Here is a 22,120-nt window from a genome sequence, read left to right on the forward strand (position 1 = left end):
TAATGGAATATCAACACAATTTAGCAACCAACCGTTCAACAAAAACAACTGTTTAGAGACATGAAGTGTTGTGTATTAATGCATATACTTAAAGTTTAAGATTACAAGTAAATTATGCATAAGTATAACTTATTAAAACTCTATTTTTGAATTCGTATAACTAACTGCAGATAAATATAATCAAATACAGGATAAACATCTCATTTTAAATATTAAAAATCTAAAATATAATTAGGATAATCATTATCTTTATAAAAATTATATTTTTAAATCAAAAATAAATTATTTTGTTATTATATATAAATTAAATTATAATAAAAAATTGAATCAAAAAGTTTAAATGGTTAATTTGATATTAATATCAATATTTTTTTCAAAATTTTATGATATCTTTAAATTTATTTTTATTTAAAAATATAAACATTATATTTTTTAAAACTATATAAACTATATTATATAAAAAAAATAAAAAAAAATAAAAGATTAAAATAAGGATGTATCTTATTTTATTGCATAAGAGTTTAAAATAACCCGAGCAAGGAATTCATGTCTCCAAATAAACCCTAACAAATAGGCGATTGAAAATCTCTGGAAACAAAGTCAATCTCATTCCCGCTAAAAATCTCACTCTCATGTCATCAGAGAACATCAATTCTCTTCGTCTTCAACAAGCCCTAGCTTCATGCTCCCAAGTATCTCCTCCCTCTATCTCTCTGTAACTGCATATATGTATATATCATTTATGTACACAATCAATCACAAGCACACACGCTCCCTTGCACTATGCGACTTACGAATATGATGATGCTGTTGTTGATAGTCGATCGCTAATGGGGACTTCAAGCAATCAGAAGAATACATATCGGAGCTTGTTCGTTTTCTTGATTCAGTATCTGATTTGATCGAGAAAGATGAACACGATGCAGAGAACTCAGCTTTTGAAGTTCTTTCAGAAATTTATCAATACTTAATTTCACCTTCGATTGACCAGGCAGGTTATATCTTACTTTAAAGGACATAATTTATTTTTATCAACTCTATTAATATTCAATACCATGGTTTTTTCTTCGAATCTGATAATCTGGTGCGTACTTATTTGATTATTTGGGTTTTCCCCCTTCAAATACATAGTTGGTTGCCATATACAGACTAATTTATCTTTTAAAGTGATTCTAATCATTTTGATAACTACTAAATTGTCACTTGATCAGTATATGGTAATTGAGATGCTTTTTTTTTGGAATTAATTTGTATGAAAATATTTATCAGGTCTGAAATTTCGTATGAAAATATTTATCAGGTCTGAAATTTCGTATGAAAATATTGATATCTTTGGACTTCTCTTTTAGGAATAGAAGTGACATTACTATTTCGTTTGCTTTATTTTTACTGTCATCTCTTGATCAGTATATGGAGTTGAGATGTGTGTCAGAATCAAAGTCAAGTGGATTACTTATTTAAGACACATGGCATATTGCTTAGTACTTCATAATATCATCTTTTCATCTCTTAGATTCGACACGAGTTCATATCATTACCAGTCTAACAAAGACTTGTTTGCTTCCCACAATCAGTGTGTACCATATTATTTTAGTTCCAAAGATTGTCTACCTTTACATGCATATGCATTTATATATGTGTACTGGTATCATTTTGGTGATGTCTCTGTTTGGGGATTTTAAATATTCTCAGGCCGTTACAGATGCATTAGCGTTTGAGCTGCCCAAGGCTGTAGCCAAGTTGGGTTGTGTGTCTACGAGGTGCTTGGAGAATGCTGAAAGTATTATTAACCATTTCGTTGAGATTTGTAGCCCACGAGATATGGTTTCAATTCTTTGTGAGGTATGTTGTGTTTGTTGTCACAGTGTTCAGTTTATCTCTGCTGCTTGTTAAGGATGTTATAATTACTTACCAAATATGCTTATGCTCAGGATCTCAAAGTACATCTATTAGTAGAATTAATATGTTGCTTGCATTTGCATATCTATTTGCAGTAATAATTAGGGTTATAAAGAGAAGGAACAATGTGCATGATTCTTTTGAATGTCTAAAGAATTTATGTTCTCTTATCAAGCCCGAATGATTCAAATGTTTACAATCATGTTTGATCCGGGCCTACTACTTTGTTGGTAGGATGGTTGATCTGCTGCAGTGTCAATAATATGTGCTATTTGAACAGGCAATGGCTTCTCCAAGTGATGGCTTTAATAATTCTTCTTATTTTGCACCTCTTTTAGGAACTCTTGCAAAAGGTACTTTTTACTGTTTCTTTTTCAATTTTTATATGCTTCTAGTTGATTACTAAACTGAGTATCTTTGACATTTCAATTTTGAAATGTCCTTAACTCCGTCTTTATGTTCTACCTAGTCTATCCTAGGTCAAGACAAAAGGAGTAAGTTTTGGGACACAGGAGGAGGGTGAGGATATATTTAGCTATTTATATGAGAATCAAGCCGAACTAAATTTTCTTGGCATATAATCCTCTTACTCTTACCAATACTGGGCTTTGAAACCAAGATGTATTGCTTTGATGCATTTACGTAAGGGAGAATTATTGGGTTGGAATCAGAGGTAGAACTTGGAATATAAGTTTGGGGGGGGGGGGATCCAACTGTTCAGTGTCGTACTTTGTTGTAAATAATAACGATAATTGTTTCCATTACTCCTTCAAAGCATTTTCGGACACATAAAATATTTTGAAGCGGTGGAGTAATCGATTAGTGAAAAAATTCCAAGCATATTCTTTTATCGAATATCGGGTGAAAATAGGACTGTATCTTGGCAAGGTAATGCCAATGGCATGTCTTATTGGGACATACAACTAGTGTTTGTAGCCAATGGGGGTGCTTGATTTCTTCGTCGATATAAATCTATAAATTGAGTATTGCTTGCCAACATATACATTCTAATACTTTCAATTATGTGATTTGATCTCATCTTCCTTCAATAGTTGAAACTTTATGTTTTGATATGTTTTGCACAAAATATGAAAAACAATTGCAAGGGTTTTCATAAATTCTATCTCTACACTACATTTGATGAATATAAATATCTATAAGTTAATTTTTTTAATGGACTCGGTTGAGCAAACTGGCTAACTGACGTAGGTATTTTACACATTAAGTCTAGCACTTGGGTATCAAAATGAAAGAAATAAAGATCAGAAGTGTAAAAATTAAAATTTTAACCAAAATGAAGGGATTTATTATTATAAAAACTGAAATCTCAATGAGATGGGACATGATGGTGGATTCATAAAATGGTTGGATTAATATATACGTATTTATATAAACTAAGGGAATTCCACACATGATGCCAGAGTTAGGGGAGGCTAAGCAGTAGCTAGTCTCCCTATTGGCTACGCCATTGGTTGAAATGCATGTTCAGTGAATATAAATGCACCACAATTGATTTTTTGATTAAAATAAACAAGGTTTGGGTTGTCATTTCTTAGTAACATGCGAGATCAACATCTATGTGGTGATGATGATGATAAAAAACCACTGAAGGTGTACTTGAGGAAAAGGAACCGGGTCACAACTGCCAATATGGGGTAGCTGAATTCTATTTTTGGGAATTGGCTGAATCCATTAGGCCCAAACAATTGATGGTCAACTGGCTGAATTTACTTAAATCAATTGATGGTTAACCAAGGAATTAAGGAGCAATTACCATACTTGATTTTAGCAGTTACCATACTTAATTCTAAGAATAGGATAGTATAAATAACAGGCTTGCTTATCATTGTTATCACCGAAGTTGCTCATATTTATCTTTTCTTGTAAACGGGGACCTTGCCCCTCTCAAATCGGGCCACTATCAATAAAAAGCTAGCCTATTCTTATTCTTATTAATTTAGTACCTATCCTTGGTCATGTGGTCAACTCGAAAGGAGTTAGTGTAGAGGAAGAAAAGATATCAGCAGTTACGTCATGGCCCGTACCATCAACAGTAAAGGAAATGAGAGGTTTCCTCGGGTTAACCGGGTATTATAGGTGCTTTGTTCATAATTACGGTCTCATAGCCCGACCCCTCACCGCATTGACCAAGAAGGATGGGTTTAGTTGGTCGGAGAGGCCCTTAAAGCCTTTAATGACTTGAAACAAGCTTTGCTTTCTACACCAGTTTTGAGATTACCTGATTTCTCGAAACCCTTTATTATAGAGTGTGATGCTTCGTCGGATGGCGTGGGAGCAATATTATCACAAGAGGACCATCCTGTGGCCTATTTCAGCAAGGGGTTTTCCCCATCTAACCGATTTAAATCGGCTTACAAAGGGAGCTGCTGGTATTAGTCCTGGCAGTACAAAAATGGAGTCATTACCTGCTTGGTCGGCATTTTCTCATCCGTACCGATCATTATACCCTGAAGTTTTTATTGGAGCAGCGCATTACCACTACCGAGCAGCAAAGGTTGCTACTTAAACTCATGCCTTATGATTTTTTGATTATCCACAAGGCCGTAAAAGAGAACAAGGGGGCTGATGCCTTATCTCGTCGACCCCATTCAGGAGAATTATTGACACTCATTGTCCCTTATTGTGTTGAGGTGGTTGATATCAAAGCTGGGTTGCAAACCGATCCATTTACAAGTGACCTGATCAGCAAATTGAATGAGGACCCTCCGTACGTCATTGATTTCTCTCTTGCAAATCAACTTTTGTTTTATCAAGGGAGTTTGGTAATACCAGAGGTATCTTCCCTCAGACTTAAGCTATTACAAGAAGCACATGATACTCCAATTAGTGGTCATGGTTTTTTTTTAAACCTATAAACGACTTTCCTTTCAATATTATTGGCTAAAGATGAAACAGGATGTGAGGATTTTTGTTCAGCAATGTGTGATGTGCCAACAACAGAAATACCGAACTCTGGCTCCCGCCGGTAGGGGTGCTCAAAAACCCGATGAACCCGACCAACCCAACCCAAATTTAAAAAAAAAACCAACCCGAGGTAACCCGATGCATGATCGATAAAAAAATTAGCCAACCCGACCTTATTGGGTTGGAATCGGGCCAGGCCCAAAAAACCCGACCAACCCGACAACCCGACCTTAACTTTAGCTTTGAATTGTAGATGACAATCATGACATGACCAACCTCAACGTCAAGAAAGCGAAAGCATCGGGGTTGGAAACGTCTAAAACTATTGTTGTTGATTGATGTATTATCATTTGGTTTAAACATTTTTATTGTAATATCTAAATATTTAATGAACTTGCATATTATCTTGAATGGTCGGTCGTATTTCAAAGGAAAGTTTACTTTATTTTTATGTGATTTTACATTGTTTAAACACAACCCGATCAACCCGAACGGGTTGGGTTGGGTTGAACTTTTGTTTGGGTTGGGTTGGGTTGAAAATTTTCAAACCGCCAACATTGGGTTGGGTTGTTAAAACGGCTCCAAACCGATCAACCCGGGCCGTGAGCACCCCTACCCGCCGGTTTGCTTCAGCCCTTACTCACCCCACCAAATTTGGGAGGATATCTCCATGGACTTTATCGTTGGTTTACCTCCATCAAGCCGTTTCGATACTATCTTAGTCGTGGTGGATCGCCTAAGCAAATATGCTCACTTCCTCTGTTTGTCTCATCCATTCACGACCAAAGGAGTAGCTACGATATTTTGCAAAGAGATAATCAGATTACATGGTTTTCCTCGCTCTATCGTTTCTGATCAAGACATTGTCTTCTTTAGCAACTTTTGCAAGAATTGTTCCGATTAAGTCAGACCAAGTTAAAATTGAGTACAAGTTACCATCCTCAAACGGACGGTCAAACCGAAGTTCTAAATCGTTGCCTAGAAGCTTGCCTACGCTTCTTTGCTAGTGAACAACCAACCAAATGGAGTACTTTCTTACCATGGGCCGAATATTCATATAATCCCGGGTACCACACGTCCACCGGTACAGTCCCATTTTCTATTGTTTATGGCAGGGAACCTCCTTCTTTGTTTTCTTATATGGTGGGGGAAACAAAAAATGCAGAGCTGGAACAACAATTAATTGATAGGGATGATATGTTGAAGCTTCTTTGACAAAACCTCCAAAAGGCCCAAGACCGGATGAAAAACCAAGCAAATTTGAAGCGATGGGAACTCGTGTTTCAGGTTGGTGACTATGTCTTCTTGAAGATTCAACCTTATCGTCAAAAGAGTCTGGCCAATCGTCGGTACGAGAAGCTATCCCCAAGGTTTTTTGGCCCATATTGTATTAAATGAACAGTTGGTCCAGTTGCCTATGAGTTGGAACTACCATCCGAAGCTAAAATCCACCCAGTCTTCCATGTCTCAATGCTTAAACTTGCCTATGGCTCTTTTTCTTCAGTTCCAGCTGCATCATTACCCATCACCAAAGATTGGGAAATTGACTTGCAACCAAGTGCTGTCATCACTCATCGTTGGGTTTATGAAGCTGGCCGCCCAAACTTAGAACTGTTGGTTTCTTGGTGTAATCGTCCTATCGAAGAATCTACGTGGGAAACTTATGATCTAGTAGCTGAGCAATTTTCTGCATTCCGCCTTGTGGACAAGGCGTTTTACCGGGAGGGAAGTAATGATAAAAACCCACTGAAGGTGTACTAGAGGAAAAGGAACCGGGTCACAGCTGCCAATATGGGGCAGCTGAATTCTATTTTTGGGAATTGGCTGAATCCACTAGGCCAAAACAATTGATGGTCAACTGGCTGAATTTACTCAAATCAATTGATGGTTAACCAAGGAATTAGGGAGCAATTACCACATTTGATTTTAGCAGTTACCATACTTAATTCTAAGAATAGGATAGTATAAACAACATGCTTGCTTATCATTGTTATCATCAAAGTTACTCATATTTATCTTTCTTGTAAACGGAGACCTTTCCCCTCTCGAATCGGGCCACTATCAATAAAAAGCTAGCCTATTCCTATTCTTATTCATTTAGTACCTATCAGATGAGCAATGGTTTTTGCTTTCTAATATATGGGTGCAAGTACAACCAAGTAGCATGAGAGATTATGATGTCCCGCCCTCTACTGCTCTAACCCCCTCCCCTGACCACAATAACCACAAGTTGTTACACGAAATTTGCTACCCTAGTCTTACATCTCCCCGAATTCCTAACTGAGATCATGCCTTTAGAAATGTCTAAAGCTGCCATATGCAGTTTCAGTTGCTCATCTCATGTTCTCCTTGGCCATCCCTCCTCACTGCCTTGACCGTAACACTCTCGATCCTCATCACTGGAGCCGACATCTGCCTCTATGAATGTGCCTGAACCACCATAGTCTTCCTCTCTCAATATATTGCTATAATCAACTTATCAGACCCAATGTGGACGTATCTTCACTCATGGTTATCATTGATCCTTTTTTCTGTTATATTATTCTTATTGTAAGTTATTGAACTCGAATTAGGGTTTTTGTCATTATTCTATCTGTGTACTAGAGATAAAGTAACAATTAACAAGAGGGGTAAATGATTCATCTCCAGTGGCCAATCACAGTTTTTAACAGGGTGATTGAGATTGTTTATGGTACATATTGACATCGTTTAAGAGTCTGGACATGTGCATGGAAATTATAGTCACCAATTTAGGAAGTCTTGATTTCCTTTTCTTCTCCATTTACTTTGCAGTTGCAAAATTTTTATTTAATAAAACTACAAGTGTTATCTACTTTTTTTTTCCTTCTTGTTTTCAGCTTTTGAGGCCCTCCAGAGGAGACCATTTGAGCAGCTAAAAGCTTCCCTCCCTGTTGTCCTTAAGGTTTTAGAGGCCCTGCTATCAGATCCAGAACATGAAGATACAGGCTCTGCGGATTTGCTCAACAGAACAATTTTAATCGCCCATTCTCTGAAAGCAATCTGCGAAAAATTTGTCTGTGACATGCTGGCTAGATATCTTTTTGATGTGCTAGGTTTCTTCACATCCCATCAAATCCTTGTAATTTAACTTTTATGCTATGCAACAGGAGCTCAAAGATGAGAAGCTTTTTACTTTATTTGGCTTGTATGTCTTGCAAATCACGGTGAGAGTTCTCATACCTAAAACAAAATTTTAGTTTTCAGTTTATGGCCCTTGTGAGTTGCTCTCTTGATCCAACATTCATCTTGTCTTCCTTGTAAGTGTAGGCTCTGATTTCTAATTGCATGGGAGCAGAAACTTCCAGATGTTTCCCCATGATGTTAGAGCTGTCACATTTCCTTCAGTTTTGTGGTCTAACAAATATTGGTCTAATAACTGGACATGAAGTGGACATTGCTATTGACCTTATTTTTCAAGGTAAAAATTCAGTTTTAACCATAAGTTGTTCCATGATCAGATGATGAGTAAGTGGCATGGTGAATAATTTTAATTTGCACAATGATTTTTTCAATACTTTTCCTTTCGGTGCATATGATGATCTATAGGTGATGAAGATGATATGAGTTGTTTTTCATATGTCAAACCTGGAGCAGCCCTTGCAGGTGACCTGAAACAAATTTCTTATCTGCATCTGCACTATCTGAAAATACTGGTTTTCAAATGAGTACAATATTGAGATGCTGCTGAAATTTGTGAAACATGTAAACAGTTCTTTGGAGGAACCTTTCTAATGAGGTTGCAGATGCTACAAAGGAGGATTTGGATGCAGTCAAAAATGAACTTCGTAGTAATAGAACAAAACGGTGGGAAGCAGTAGGCATGCTGAAGCACATATTTGCTTCTGCTAATCTTCCATGGGCATTGAAGAGACATGCTATTTACTTTCTATTTTGCATCATGGAAGGCGTTGTTGCCCACAAGGATTATGATGAACCCTTGGACTATTTAGCATATACACCTAGTCTCTATGCTGCCTTACAGGTAATCTTTCCCCTTTACACACCATTATCTATTACCCAGTACCCAGTACCCAGTGTCTAAAAGTCTGAATAAAATGCTCAGGCTATTCAACTGGTCATTGTATATGCATCAGATCCATTGCTACGGAAAAAAGCTTTTGATACATTTAAGATGGTAAGGAACTTCATTTTATTCTCTCTATATCTGATAATATGCTGTCTCTGATTCTTAGTCATCTCTATATCTCCCTTCTTTATATTGGCGAAAAGAGAAGTAGGAGGAATATTTTTTGTTACTATATGTTGATTACAGCATAAGGAACTATATATACAAGTAGAGTTTAGGAGATAGACTACAACAACAACTCCTAACAATATGAGATAAGCACTTATCTACAAACGTTTCCTTATTCGAGTCTATCTATAACTCTCCATTAATCATATCCGATTACTATTCTACACTCCCCCTCAAGCTGGATGGTATATTTTATACAATCCAAGCTTGGCTTTTAACGTGTTGGATAGTGGTAAACTTAGTGCTTTAGTGAAAACTAGAAGGATGCTCGCATAATATAGCGAGATATATCTCAATTTAATGTTTCGTTTTATTATTTATCAATGTCGATATAATATAGTTTTTAGTGGTTTTGAGAAAACCATAATGTTTTTATTTTTGAATAATATATAAATTTAAATATATCATAAAAAATTGGAAAACATATATATTGATATTAGTATCAAATTTACTATTTAAAGTTCTTGTTTTTTGTGTAATTCCTTTAATTCAATATTTTATTTATAATTTAATTCAGATTTAATAACGAAATAATTTATTTATCGTTTAATAATATAATTTTTATAAAGATAATAATTAAGTATTTTGTTATAACTAATGATTATCCTAATTATATTTTAGATTTTTTTATATTCAAAATGAGACGTATATCCCGTATTTGATTATGTTTATCTATAGTTAGTTACACAAATTCAAAAATGAAACTTTAATAAGTTGTACTTACGCACAATTTACTTTTTATTGTAAGGGTGTCCGGGCCAAAGCCCGACTAACCCCCGGCAAATTTGGAGGCTAAACATGGCCCCACTTAAATGTCGCCAACACTCCCCTCCCAGGGCTYGAACTCGGGTTCATGACTATGCCATGCCCAAGCCTTTACCACTAGGCTGGAAGGTCTTTGACACGTACAATTTACTTGTGATCTTGAATTCTAAGTAATATGCATCACTAAAATATACTTTATGCATAAAAATGGTTTTTAGGAGTTTTTGTCAAATGTTTTATAATATAGTATAGATGTTGGCCACTTGTTGAGTAGTAGAATTGTAAGAGACTTTCAAGATTCCATTGTCAATTTTCTCCTTGATAAAATGCCGATCCACCTCAAATGTATTGTTCGATCATGATGGACTGGATTATGTGTCATGGCGATAGCAGCTTTATTATCACAACAAATAGTCATCGGGTGTAGTACTCGGATTCTTAGTTCACTCAGTAATCTTCTTAGCCAGAGTGCTTGACACACACGTAGGGCAGTAGCTCGTATTTCGGCTTCAGCACTGCTTCTTGAGACCACTCCCTGCTTCTTGCTTCGCCATGTGACAAGGTTGCCAAGCACATAAGAACAGTAACCCGAGGTAGAACGCCAATCAGTTTGACAACTTGCCCAACTTGCATCTGTGAACACTTCTACACTTCGATTGTCTTGTTTCTTAAACGATAAACCATGACCTGGTGTTCCTTTAAGATACCGTAGGATTTGATGAGCAACATCAAGATAGCATTGGGATGGTGAATGCATGAATTTGCTTACATAGTTTACTGCAAACGTAATATCAGGCTTGGTATGTGCGAGGTATATCAGTTGACCAACAAGACGTTGGAATCTCCCTTGTCGACTGGAACTGTAGAACTAGCATCAAGCTTTAGAGAAGAATCCATAGGAGTAGAGGTGGCCCGAGAACAGAGCATCCCGGTGTCTTTGAGCAAGTCTAAGGTATATTTTCTTTAAGGCAAGCTAATCGTAGATTTCGCTCTTGCAATCTCCATTCCCAAGAAGTACCGTAATGAACCAAGGTCTTTCATTTCGAAGGAGCGAGCCAGATGGGCTTTAATGTTTGCGATGGCCACTGCATGATCTCCCGTAAGTATAATGTCATAGACATATACTATTAGGATAGCAATCTTACCATGTTCTTTAAGGTAGAAAAGAGTGTGATCGGCATGGGCTTGAGCATGCTCAAATTGTTTAACTGTATGAGTGAACCGATCAAGCCATGTTTTCAGGGACTGTTTGAGACCATAAATGGCCTTCTTGAGACGACAAACTTTATGGCTGCCATTTGGAGCATGATAACTGGGGGGAAGTCTATGTAGACCTTCTTCTGTAGGTTGCCATTTAGAAATGCATTTTTTAAGTCTAGTTGATGAAGAGGCTAATCAAAGTTAGCAACAAGTGAGAGGAGAACCTGGATGGTATTAATTTTGGCGACTGTGGCAAATGTCTCCTAATAATCAATCCGTATGTCTGGGTGTAGCCTTTTGCTACTAACCGAGCCTTGCATCTTTCAATAGAGCCATCACTTTTGTACTTAACCATGAACACCCATTTACAGCCAACTGTGGTCTTACTATGCGGTCGTTTAATCATTACCCATGTACCATCTTTTTGAAGGGAACGAAGCTCTTCAAATACTGCAGCCCGCCACTTACGGTCTTGCAAAGCTTCATGAATATTGGTTGGTTCTTTTGTCAAAGACAGATTCGAAACAAGAGCCTTCATAGGTGGGGCTAGATTAGCATGGCCAAGAAAATCAGAAATAGGATGTTGAGTGCAAGGCAACCGATTAATGAGATAGCAGGCTATTAGAATTGCATCACCCCAAAAAGATTTGGGTGCATGGCTTTGAAAGAGTAGGGATCGTGCTACCTCTATCAAGTGACGTTTCCGCCCTTAAGAAACGCCATTTTGTTGAGGGGTATTAACGCACGAGCTTTGGTGTATAATACCATGTCTTGTGGTAAAGCTAGACATGGCCGAATTGAAATACTCGGTGCCGCTGTATGTTCGAGGGATTTTGATCTTGGCATCATATTGTGTAAAGATCATCGAATGAACTTTTCGAAGATACTAACAACTTCAGCTTTGTTATTGTAAAAGATAAATCCAACAAACTCGAGTATGATCATCAATGATGAAATAAACCATCTTTTATTAGAAATTAACCGGATTTTTGAAGGACGCCATACATCACTATGAACTAGAGAAAATGGACTCGATGCATTATAGGTATGAATATGAAACGAGACTCTAGTATGTTTGGATATTTGACAGACTTCGCATGAAAAAAACATCAGAATCATTAAATAAAGATGGAAATAGTTTCTTAATGATCGTTGATGGTGGTCTGATAAAGGTTAAAGAGATTCTTGAGGATTGTTCGATCAATCTAAATGGTAAGAAGCTACCTAGTTAAGTTGATGTGCTTAGGAAAAAAAGGTGATATAATATTGGAATGGTTTTGTTGTCAAAGAATGATGCTAAAGAGGTATTTGAAAAGAATACGATTAAGATACAAACCTGAATGGAGAATCAGTACATGTGTATAATGTTAGATGGATAGGAACTATCTCACGCAAGATCAAGTAAGACATGAAGAGATGACACGAAGAGTCATAGTTCTTATAGTAGCCATTATACGTGTTCGGCTACTAAAGTATTGTTAGAATACTTCTAGAAATGTAAAGTTTATGATATTATTAAATCAAATTAAGTTGAAATGTAAGTATGATATAGTAAGATTATAAGATATTTTGAGTTTGCATACATCTAAATGGCAAGGAATGGAAGATAGTTGGTGACGGCCTTTAATGTTATGGGAACGAGGTTGAAGAAATCTCAATTGATGATAAACTCAACTTCGTAGAAGAATCCATGACTACCACTGAGCATAAAATTAAGAAACTTTGAAACAAGGAGGTATCAATGGTATTAGTTCATTGGAACTATTCTTATGGATCAGAAGCAACATGCGAAGTCGAGTCAGAAATGAGGAATAAGTGCCCACATTTTTTTAAGTAAAAGTTCGAGGACGGAATTCTTGTAAGAAAGGGAGAACTGTAGCACCCTGGTTTCTTTATTTGCTAAATCTCAATTTTTAAGCCTTAAATACAATATTTTATAAGTAAATTAAGTACTCTTAAAAGAGTCCAATAGCTGTAGCATTTATTAAATTATCATATTTATAAGGTAAGTAGCTTACAAGGCAAAGCATGAGAATCAAACATAAACTGATGAGCTGTAAGGGCGAGAAGTATGTGTTGGCAAGCTATTTGATGACTAAGCAAGTCTACTAAGCATGACAAAGCAAGCTAGTTATGAGTTGTCAAGGCTAGAAGCATGTGTTGGCAAAATTCATGATGACAAGGCAAGCCTAAGAAGCATGACAAGGAAATACTAGGAACATGATGTGTCAAGATTCTCTTCCTAGAAGCATGAGGTGTCAAGATTCTCTTATCCTCAAGTAGGAGGTGTAAAACTCTCATAAGAGTACATGTTTGAGAGCAAAAAGAACAAGTAGCTAATGCAATGAATTTCCCTATGAATAGGGGTTGAAGCATTACTATTAGGCTATTAGCTCCATACCAAAAGTAAGAAATCTCTCTTTATACCTTATCAAGCTTGAAGAAAGGAATTATGGGAAAAGCTGGGCATAATAGAGGTGAGTACTTATGAGATTTATGAGGTACATACATGCTATATAAAAGTATTTTATGCATTACAAGATTTTGGCATGTTTGCTTTACATGAAAATGTTATACATTTACATATATTCAAGATATGCATGATGACATGTTTTGATACACGTATGTGTTTTACACGCATGGCATGAAAGTGTTTACATGTTATGATACAAGTATGTGAACAAGGCATGAAAGTTTTTAAATGTTATGTATGACCATAAATATCCAGTATGCGGGATATTACAAGAAGGGACGTCTTGCAAACGAACCTTATGGGGCAGCCTTTGATGCTTCTTATTTCGGTTTTACTCTTGCTTTGTAAATGGGTAATCGCAGGTGCTTGCAGATCTTCCCCCTTCTCTAAGGTTTGACATCTTAATGGCTTCTATAAAAAACAGCGAGTTATCTTCCATGGTAAGCCATTTCTGGCCCACAAGCATGATTTATGAGCATGGTATAATATGAAAAGCGGCAATTGTTGGACAGATTGCAATTCTTTTGGGTTGTGTCAAAGAAGAAATGCACAGGGAATATCTTCAAAAGGTTTCAGGACAAAATGGAGTTGCAGAAGCAGGAAATAACATCTTTCAACATTCATCGCCATTCTGGACGGTTAGAGTTCTTGATATTGTGGAGTTTGTTTTGAAGCCTCCAAAGGGAGGACCACCTTCACTTCCTGAATTCACTGATGCGGTAACCGTCTTGCTCTTTTTTCTCTTTCCATCCAAAATACATATAAATTAGACATGACAAAAGATCTTGAGTGGCCGGTCCAATGATGAATTGTTAATTTCTTCTTGCTTGTTTCAAGTTCAAGGTACCAATTGTACAGATAATAATCCACTTTGTTACATGGTATCTTTTTCATATGGATAGATATAGGATCTATGGGGCATTTTCTTCAAGGTAAATTTTGTGCTACAACCCTTCCTATTTGATAGAAAAGGATCCCATGATCCTGGACCAATCTTATCTGGATCGCAAATGTCTATGAAGAGCAGATAGCATCTATAATTGTTTTCTTTTTAATTCGCAGAGCCTCATGGTAGGTGCAAGATCTTGTGCACTGGAGCTCATGGTTATGGACCCAAATCCCAAATTCATTAGCATGGAACATTTTCTTTTCCATGTGAAGTTCTCTAGTATATGAAAGAGTGAAAAATGGTTTTCTTGTTGTGGAATAAAGAAGCCTTTGTATCTTAATGGATGTATTTAATTTTTATAGTGCTGTTGAGCAGGATCCACTGTTTTCGGGGAATATAAGTTGAAGCAATAACAAGAATATTTTTAGTTTCATAATCCCCGTAGTGAATGTTCAACGTGTTTACATCTCCTTGTGATGTATGATATTTATTGTATTCCTTTAATAGACCTGTAATCTTATTATCTAGCACAAACATCTACTGGAGATACGTCCTTGTAATCAATAATAGTTGAGTATATATTCCAATGGTCCAAGAATTTTTCATTCTAAGCAATTTGAGAAGCCATGATGTAATCAATAAGCCTTTGCATCATGCAGGTGCTTTTGCTAGGGTCATTTGTGGCTTCTTAAGTGCAGATGGCAACTTTGAGTGCAAGAGTAATTGATCTATAAACTTGACTAGTCAGCCAAGATCATCTTGGAAGTTGTGTATGGCATGTAGTACAATATAATCCTCCTAGTCATCACAATAAGTGCACCAATTAGATTACATGGTTAAAGTTAGTGAGCAGAACTTCTCATACACGGTATTGAATACGTGGAGGTCCTTCATTAAAGCAGTGTAATCAAGTCTAACATACGTAGTTTATCCATATTAAGTTTAGGGGCTGACTTGTCTATTAGTCTGTATCAAAATTTAAGGGTCTACTTTCCCCTGTCACATTTTATAATTTGTGTATGATGATGGTGTTCATTCTCATTGCCACTATGCTACCCTGTCCTGTGGAACTCCTAGTATTGCTTTTTTGTTGCTTTTGTCGAGGTCCAAGTACGTAGTGGAGATTATGTGGATGTGTACTCTAAATTTATTAGGTGCATGTGATTTGTTTGGAATGTTTACTACATGAATGGTGGTATGTGGAACTAAACCCACATAAAAATTTAGTCGATTCATCTTGTAGCAGTTAGTCCTCCCTTGCATGCTACTCAAGCGCATAGAATCAGTCTTCTTGTCATTGAATATCAGATATCATGCTACTATAGCTTTATTTATTTATTAAGTATAGATTACTGTAATAACATTTACTTGCTCATTTTCTGCAGGTATTGTCTGCACTCAACATGTATAGATTTGTACTGATCACTGAATCATCAGGTACCTGCTTCTTTCATTTGTTTGATCTTCGAAAAACAGTGGCACTTTTGTTAGTACTGGAGCACTTTTAACCAAAGAAGTCTGGCGTAAAACAAGACTCTTCACTAGGGCTCTGCGTCCGTTTCTTAACTTCTTGACCCAATGCATATTCCAAGTCCCTTCCATGTCATGTCCAGTGTCGTTCTCAACTCAGAATAGCGTTCCCCAAAAAAGAATTTGTACTGGAGATGTTCAATTATTAATTTTCTTGTCATGTGGCGTGACTCTTTGTTCAAAGTGGGTACTGAATATCGACTTAATATGATCCTCCTAACGTTTATTATCATCATTAAGTATTTCAATATGTAATTCTATGTGGAATTTCCTGACAAAATAATTTTCATATCAACTTGAGGATTTTTGGCTTGTGAAGCTGACACTTTTATCTGCAACCTTCATCACTCTAAACAACCTTTAGCCTGTGATGTCAACTCAGGAACTTATATCAATTTTTTATGTTAGTAGGCTGTCCTGATGGTGCACTTTCTTCTCTTTAGACCATGCATCTCTAAGAATTCTAGTCTCTTTCTCTGCTTGAAGCTTTACTTGTTTAGTCTTTTCAATATTTACTGCATATTGCTTTAATAATGTGGCAAGGTTGACAGGTGCTTAGTGTTTTATGTTAAGTTGACATATAGATTACTTTTTTGGCTTACCGTAACTTGTTTCACCTCAGCTTTTGATCACCATGAATGGTTCTTACAAGCTAAGATTAAATGATAATTATGGACTTGAAGTTATGATTTTGTCAAGAAAATTCATTTGAACCAAGTAATTTTAAGAAACTTTTTGAGTGACTACTTGTTATTATCTTAAGGAGAGAGAGTTGTATTTTTACCTAAACTATGTTTATGCTTTTCTTACACTGCTTCTATTGGTATGCTATTTCTTATCTACTTTTTTAGTTTTTTAAATCTTATTGGCATTTCTCTCTTTCACACACTTCCACTTTCACCGAAATAACCGCCTTATTCTTTGAGGTAGAGGCCAGGTTTGCGTACATTTTACCCTCCTAGACCCCACCTAAGGGTGGGATATACCGAACTTGTTTTGTTTGGTTTAGGGGCTGCTTACCAAACGATTACTTGGTAAGCCCTTATCATGTGTCATGTATTTTACCGAGTGAGCATGACATGGACCAAGAATTATACCCGGTAAGAGGTATAGCAATGACTGAGAATCTTACCTAGTGAGGGAAAAAACTCTTAACCAGTAAGTGCTTACAGAGCAAAAGATGCTTACCAACAATCCATTTTGATGGTCAAGAATGTTACCTGATAAGGTAATTGAGGATGGTGACTCTTGCCCATAAGCACTTACCCGTTAAGCATTAGGTTAACGGCCTCTTAGGGGCCTTTTACCAAATACTTACCCGGTAAGTGCTTACAGGTAAAATTTAATACTATTATTTACTTACCGGGTAAGATTTTAGTCCACCAAAACGACACTGCATGCAACAATTTACCCGGTAAACGCTTACCGTGGTAAGAGTCGTCGCCCTCACTTACCGGGTAAGACTCTTGGTCGTTGTCTAGCTCTTACCGGGTAAGATTCTTAGTCTTTACCATATTCATCTGGTGAGATAATGTGACTTTGGTAAGTGCTTACGCAGGTAAACGTTTGGTAAACGGCCCCTTAGTTGATTTGGTAAATGCCATTGTTTTTAGATTGTTTGTTTGCTTGGTTTTTTACAAAAAACACGAAAATAATGAAACAGGGAATACAAACTACACTGAAGTGCTGTCGAAGAACAACTTGCAAAAGGTCTACAGGGAATGGCTTGAACCCCTTCGAACTTTGGTTGCTGGTGTTGCAGCCGAAAGCCAGAAAGATGACAATCAACTTGCTTTTGACACTGTATGTGCTCTTAACCCCGTAGAGTTTGTTTTACATCGATGTATTGAACTTGTCGAAGAAAATCTCAAGCATCATTCTTAGCTCACAACCTTGACCTATATTTTCTGATGATAAAACTTTTCCAAGTAATAATATAAAATTTCGCTACATTTATTTGATAGTTTTTACTCCATTACATAGCATGCATACTGTAGATTTGTTCTCATAGATGAAACTAGATATTCTCTTTGTCCCATAAGTGGGGTCCATGGTTCATTATTGACAAAATAAAGGAATTTCAAGAAGAGTTAGACCTAATGCTTTATTTATAATCCTAGTTAGATCCTGATTCGACATCACAAGTATATTGATTTCCCTCCATAATCAATTACCTTTGTCTTTAAATATTGCATACAACCACAAGGGTGGTGCCTGATTGGTTTTTTGCTTGGTTCCAAAGGTCAAAAGTACCAAGGAGGTCTCAGGTTCAAATCCAAGGAGGAATAAAAATCCCCTTATGGCCACGGAGGTTCAAATGCGATGACTCCGGGCTATCTGCAAAGCAGGTGGTCACCCTGGGATTAGTTGGCTCGCATAGCGGGTTGGATATCCAGTTTAATAAAAAAAAAATACTGCATACGTATTCCATTCATAAATCGATTTGATTTCCTGAGTTATAGGCTCAATGAGACTAGTAGTTTTTAGCTATTCATTTAGTATGATATGAATATACCAAATAAATTCATTATGTATGAAGGATGAGATTTCATTCATACGAGGTTAATTCCAGTAGACGCATTGGAGGGGCCTATTGGCGTGCATTCAGTAGGAATGACCAATTAGATTCTTTAACCATTTAGCCATCCAACATAGTAATGTTAAATTTTAATGATGACAATGAATGATAAGTAGTAATTCTAGTTTTTGATGTTTTCCAAATATAGAAACATTTGAGATTTTCATGGGATACCATGTTGGATATGAAGTCTAATTTGGAGTATATATCCGACTTAGACTATGTTGATTTAGTTAGGGTGATAGTTTACATCTTATTTCTTTTCTGTTAGGCTTTCTTCTTATAATAGGAGCTGGTATTCAATCTATGCATGTCTTACAAGTCCACAATACATCAGGAAACAACAATAGAGCGTTTTCAAAATTTTAATGCAATCGATTATCACGAGTATGATTGTTGATCATAACAATCTAGAAATGAAAATTGTTGCAATTGTTATAGATTGGAAATTGATGAGGGATTTTTCTTTGGGATGACTGAGGAGACAAAGATATGTTATTAGACTATATGTGCCAATCCTGTTCTAAAACATCAATCATGTGGTGGACTTAAGATAAGGCAAGTTCAATTCTTGTTAATACAACTTGGAACTGAAAAAAAGAAATCCAGTTCAGTTGATGTTAATACTGTAGGTTGATCAAAAGTCAATCATGCGATTGTCTTTTGGATGCTGAGTTGTTAAATAAATAAATATATATATATAGCTTGGTTCAAATACTAACCAAGATTTTTGTGTTAACTTTGTTAACCAATTTTGGCCATTGATTCTTACAATAAAGGGTTGTGATTAATCATGATAAAAAATTAAATTTTTAAATTTACAATTTCAAAGAACATATCTGAACAAAGGGGAAAAGGGTATTTAGGTAATTTTCTTTTTTATGTAACTCTCATATCATTAATTGGGAGTTACAAAATCAAAAAATCTCATTATTTTTATTAATTTATTTTTGTTAATGTAAGAACCATATGAACACACACACACACACACACACACATATATATATAACCATTGTGTCAAATACGAACAAAAATTAACATATATATGAACTTAGACTGTATAGCATTTATGAACACAATATGAATATAATAAGAATAGTTGTTACGCGAAAGTAAATAAATAAAAAAACATGTATGAACACAATATGAACAGTTTGTGAACAATAGTTTCTTCATTATGAACACATTCAGGAGCAAGTCAATGTTGAGATATGCAGCTAGTGTACATATGAACACAATATGAACAGTTTGTAAACAATAGTTCCTTCATTATATATGAACACATTCAGGAGCAAGCCAATGTTGAGATATGCAACTAGTGTACATATGAACAGTTTGTGAATAATAGTTCTTTCATTATGAATACATTCAGGAGCAAGCCAATTTTGAGATATGCAGCTAGTGTACATATGAACAGGATATGAACACTTGTGAACAATTCTTTAACAATTACATATGAATTCGAATTCCGGTTGTAGTCGTAGACGATTTTAACCTTTTCATTCTCATCGTTGTCGATCTGTTTTCCAATAGGTTTATTCATATTACTCAGACGATATCGAAATCTTTACAATCGGAAATTCTTTAACAATTACAAAATCAATATCATTATGGATAGAATAAATCGAAATTACAAAATATGAACACGTATAAAAAAAATATCAATATTACATAATCATCAATTATTGAGATTTTTAGATCTGTAACTCCCAATTAATGATTTGGGAGTTACATAAATGACAAATTACTTAATTACCCTTGTCATTAATATATGAGTTATATGTGAACCTAAAGAAAAGATGGAATATGATTGGTTGAGCTTGGTTAACAAAGTTAACACAAAAATCTTGGTTAGTATTTGAACCAACCTATATATATATATATAAGTAAAACCTACAAAGAATGAGGTGATATCCTAAGAAGTGAGTATTCTTCATTTCTTGAATTGTGGTTGAGTTTGTGTATCCTATATTAATGGAGATATGAAGTATTTACAATGAATGGTAGATATTTTAAAGGGAGATTTGAAATGGTTTTTAGAGGGAGATTGCTTTTGTGCGAACTCATGAGGTTGACTCATTTTGGTCGATCCTCTAAATTCACATCGTTGGATCATTTTGACCGACCCTTTGAACTCATGAGTTTGCTCATTTTGGTCAACCTCATATTAGCAAAAAAAAAAAAAAAAATTAATCATGCAAAATAAAAAAATCTTTATCTTTATGTATATTAAAAAAATCGCACAAAGAATGAAGTGATGTTAAATAAAGAACAAAGATGTATTGAGCTGACATTATGAGAATGAAGTATTCTCAAATAGTAAACTGTTGTTGAGTTTTAGATATCTCACTTGGTGAGAAGTTGAAAGAATGAAATAAGGAGATATGTATAAAGATGAAAGATGAGATGACAATTGTGTCAACTAATGAAATTTGACTCATAGGGTTCTTTTATTTTTATGGCCCTCTTTTTACAAAACAAAGTTTATTATATAAAACAAATCTTATTAAAAGAACAACCAAGTATTATAAGATGACTCACAAGACTTGGATATTCTCAAATTTTGAAATGCGGTGTGTTTTGATTATTCCATGTTGGTAGGAAAATAGTAGATTGGAAAAGACATGTCTTCGAAATCTATAGCCGTGGGTTGGAATCAAAACCAATTCCAACTGAACGATAAACAATACAATTATGAAAAACCATTGTTGAAATCTATCAAAGCCAATCAAATGATAGAACTTAGAGTTATGAAATATTTTTCTACATGTATACAAAAGTATGAAAGATACCTTTCAAATATATAACATGGTTGAAATCAAAACCATTTCCATCCAAACAATGAAAATTATGGTAATGAAAAGCTATGGTTGAAATCAAAGCCAACCAGATGACAAAAACAATTAGTAATTCTTATCTTTATATATCTTAAGAGTAAAACTTAGAAAGAATGAGGTGACATCCTAAGGAGTGAGTATTCTTCATTTCTTGAATTAGGTTGAGTTCTGTATATCCCACGTTGTTGGTCCTGAATAGGATGACAATAAATGGAAAGTAATTGTAGAATGGGGGGGTTGGGGGGTTGAATACAATTACACAAACTTTTTTAACTTTTTATTTTTTATTGATGAAAATCAAGAATTAACACACAAAGATACAATAAAGATTGTTGCGATAGACAAAAAAGGATAACCTAATCTAAATATCTTACAGAGAGAAGAACTTACAAAAACAACACAGAGAGTACTTGTAAGGAAATGAAGATTACACTGAGTTTTTCTTTACACACAAGAGAGTAAGGGAGTAGAAGAGGAGAGCCAATTGCTTTGAGAATGCATTTAGAAATATTTCGAAGGAAGTCTGTTGTTTGCAATCACCAAGGTCGTGTAGAGACGCCAATGTGAAGTGATGTAGGATCCCCGATTGTACAATAGTGTCCTGTTGGGAAGGCGCTGAGGAGCTGGGGAGGTGCAAAACAGATGTCCTGGGCTCAGTAGAACCAACTTCAACAACCTTGGACTGCTGAGAGTCCTTGGTTGGAGATGTGTTTTTAGCCCTTTTAGGCTTCTTGGTCTTCTTAGAGGA

The 22,120-nt window shown here is 35.6% G+C and overlaps 1 protein-coding gene across 3 annotated transcripts; it reads left to right on the plus strand.

The window, feature by feature from the left end:
* The first annotated feature begins 610 nt into the window (after positions 1 to 610).
* Positions 611 to 17,914, plus strand: LOC112527592 (aberrant root formation protein 4). Of its 3 annotated transcripts, XM_025138315.1 has the most exons (14): positions 611 to 692; positions 821 to 991; positions 1,693 to 1,842; positions 2,180 to 2,252; positions 7,683 to 7,858; positions 7,953 to 8,009; positions 8,113 to 8,263; positions 8,392 to 8,448; positions 8,556 to 8,827; positions 8,909 to 8,980; positions 13,901 to 13,978; positions 14,051 to 14,257; positions 15,813 to 15,864; positions 17,621 to 17,914. In XM_025138315.1, the coding sequence occupies exons 1-14, from the start codon at positions 633 to 635 to the stop codon at positions 17,839 to 17,841; spliced, it is 1,797 nt and encodes a 598-aa protein (XP_024994083.1). In that variant the 5' UTR covers positions 611 to 632; the 3' UTR covers positions 17,842 to 17,914. The 3 variants fall into 3 exon arrangements, 2 of the variants coding, with proteins under 2 accessions (XP_024994083.1, XP_024994084.1); XR_003070765.1 differs by lacking the exons at positions 15,813 to 15,864; positions 17,621 to 17,914 and adding an exon at positions 14,601 to 14,679 and having other exon boundaries at positions 14,051 to 14,470; XM_025138316.1 differs by lacking the exons at positions 15,813 to 15,864; positions 17,621 to 17,914 and adding an exon at positions 14,601 to 15,792.
* Positions 17,915 to 22,120: the final 4,206 nt, after the last annotated feature.

Source organism: Cynara cardunculus (assembly GCF_001531365.2).
Source record: "Cynara cardunculus var. scolymus isolate 2C chromosome LG 15, CcrdV1, whole genome shotgun sequence".
Lineage (NCBI taxonomy): Eukaryota > Viridiplantae > Streptophyta > Magnoliopsida > Asterales > Asteraceae > Cynara > Cynara cardunculus.

What these genes read in the sequence shown, in the direction of transcription:
- LOC112527592 (XM_025138315.1), top strand. Translation starts at nt 633, where the DNA reads ATGTCATCAGAGAACATCAATTCTCTTCGTCTTCAACAAGCCCTAGCT. An exon ending in TATTGACCTTATTTTTCAAG is followed by an intron (nt 8,264 to 8,391) that starts GTAAAAATTCAG and finishes GATGATCTATAG; the next exon opens with GTGATGAAGATGATATGAGT. An exon ending in TTCCTGAATTCACTGATGCG is followed by an intron (nt 14,258 to 15,812) that starts GTAACCGTCTTG and finishes CATTTTCTGCAG; the next exon opens with GTATTGTCTGCACTCAACAT.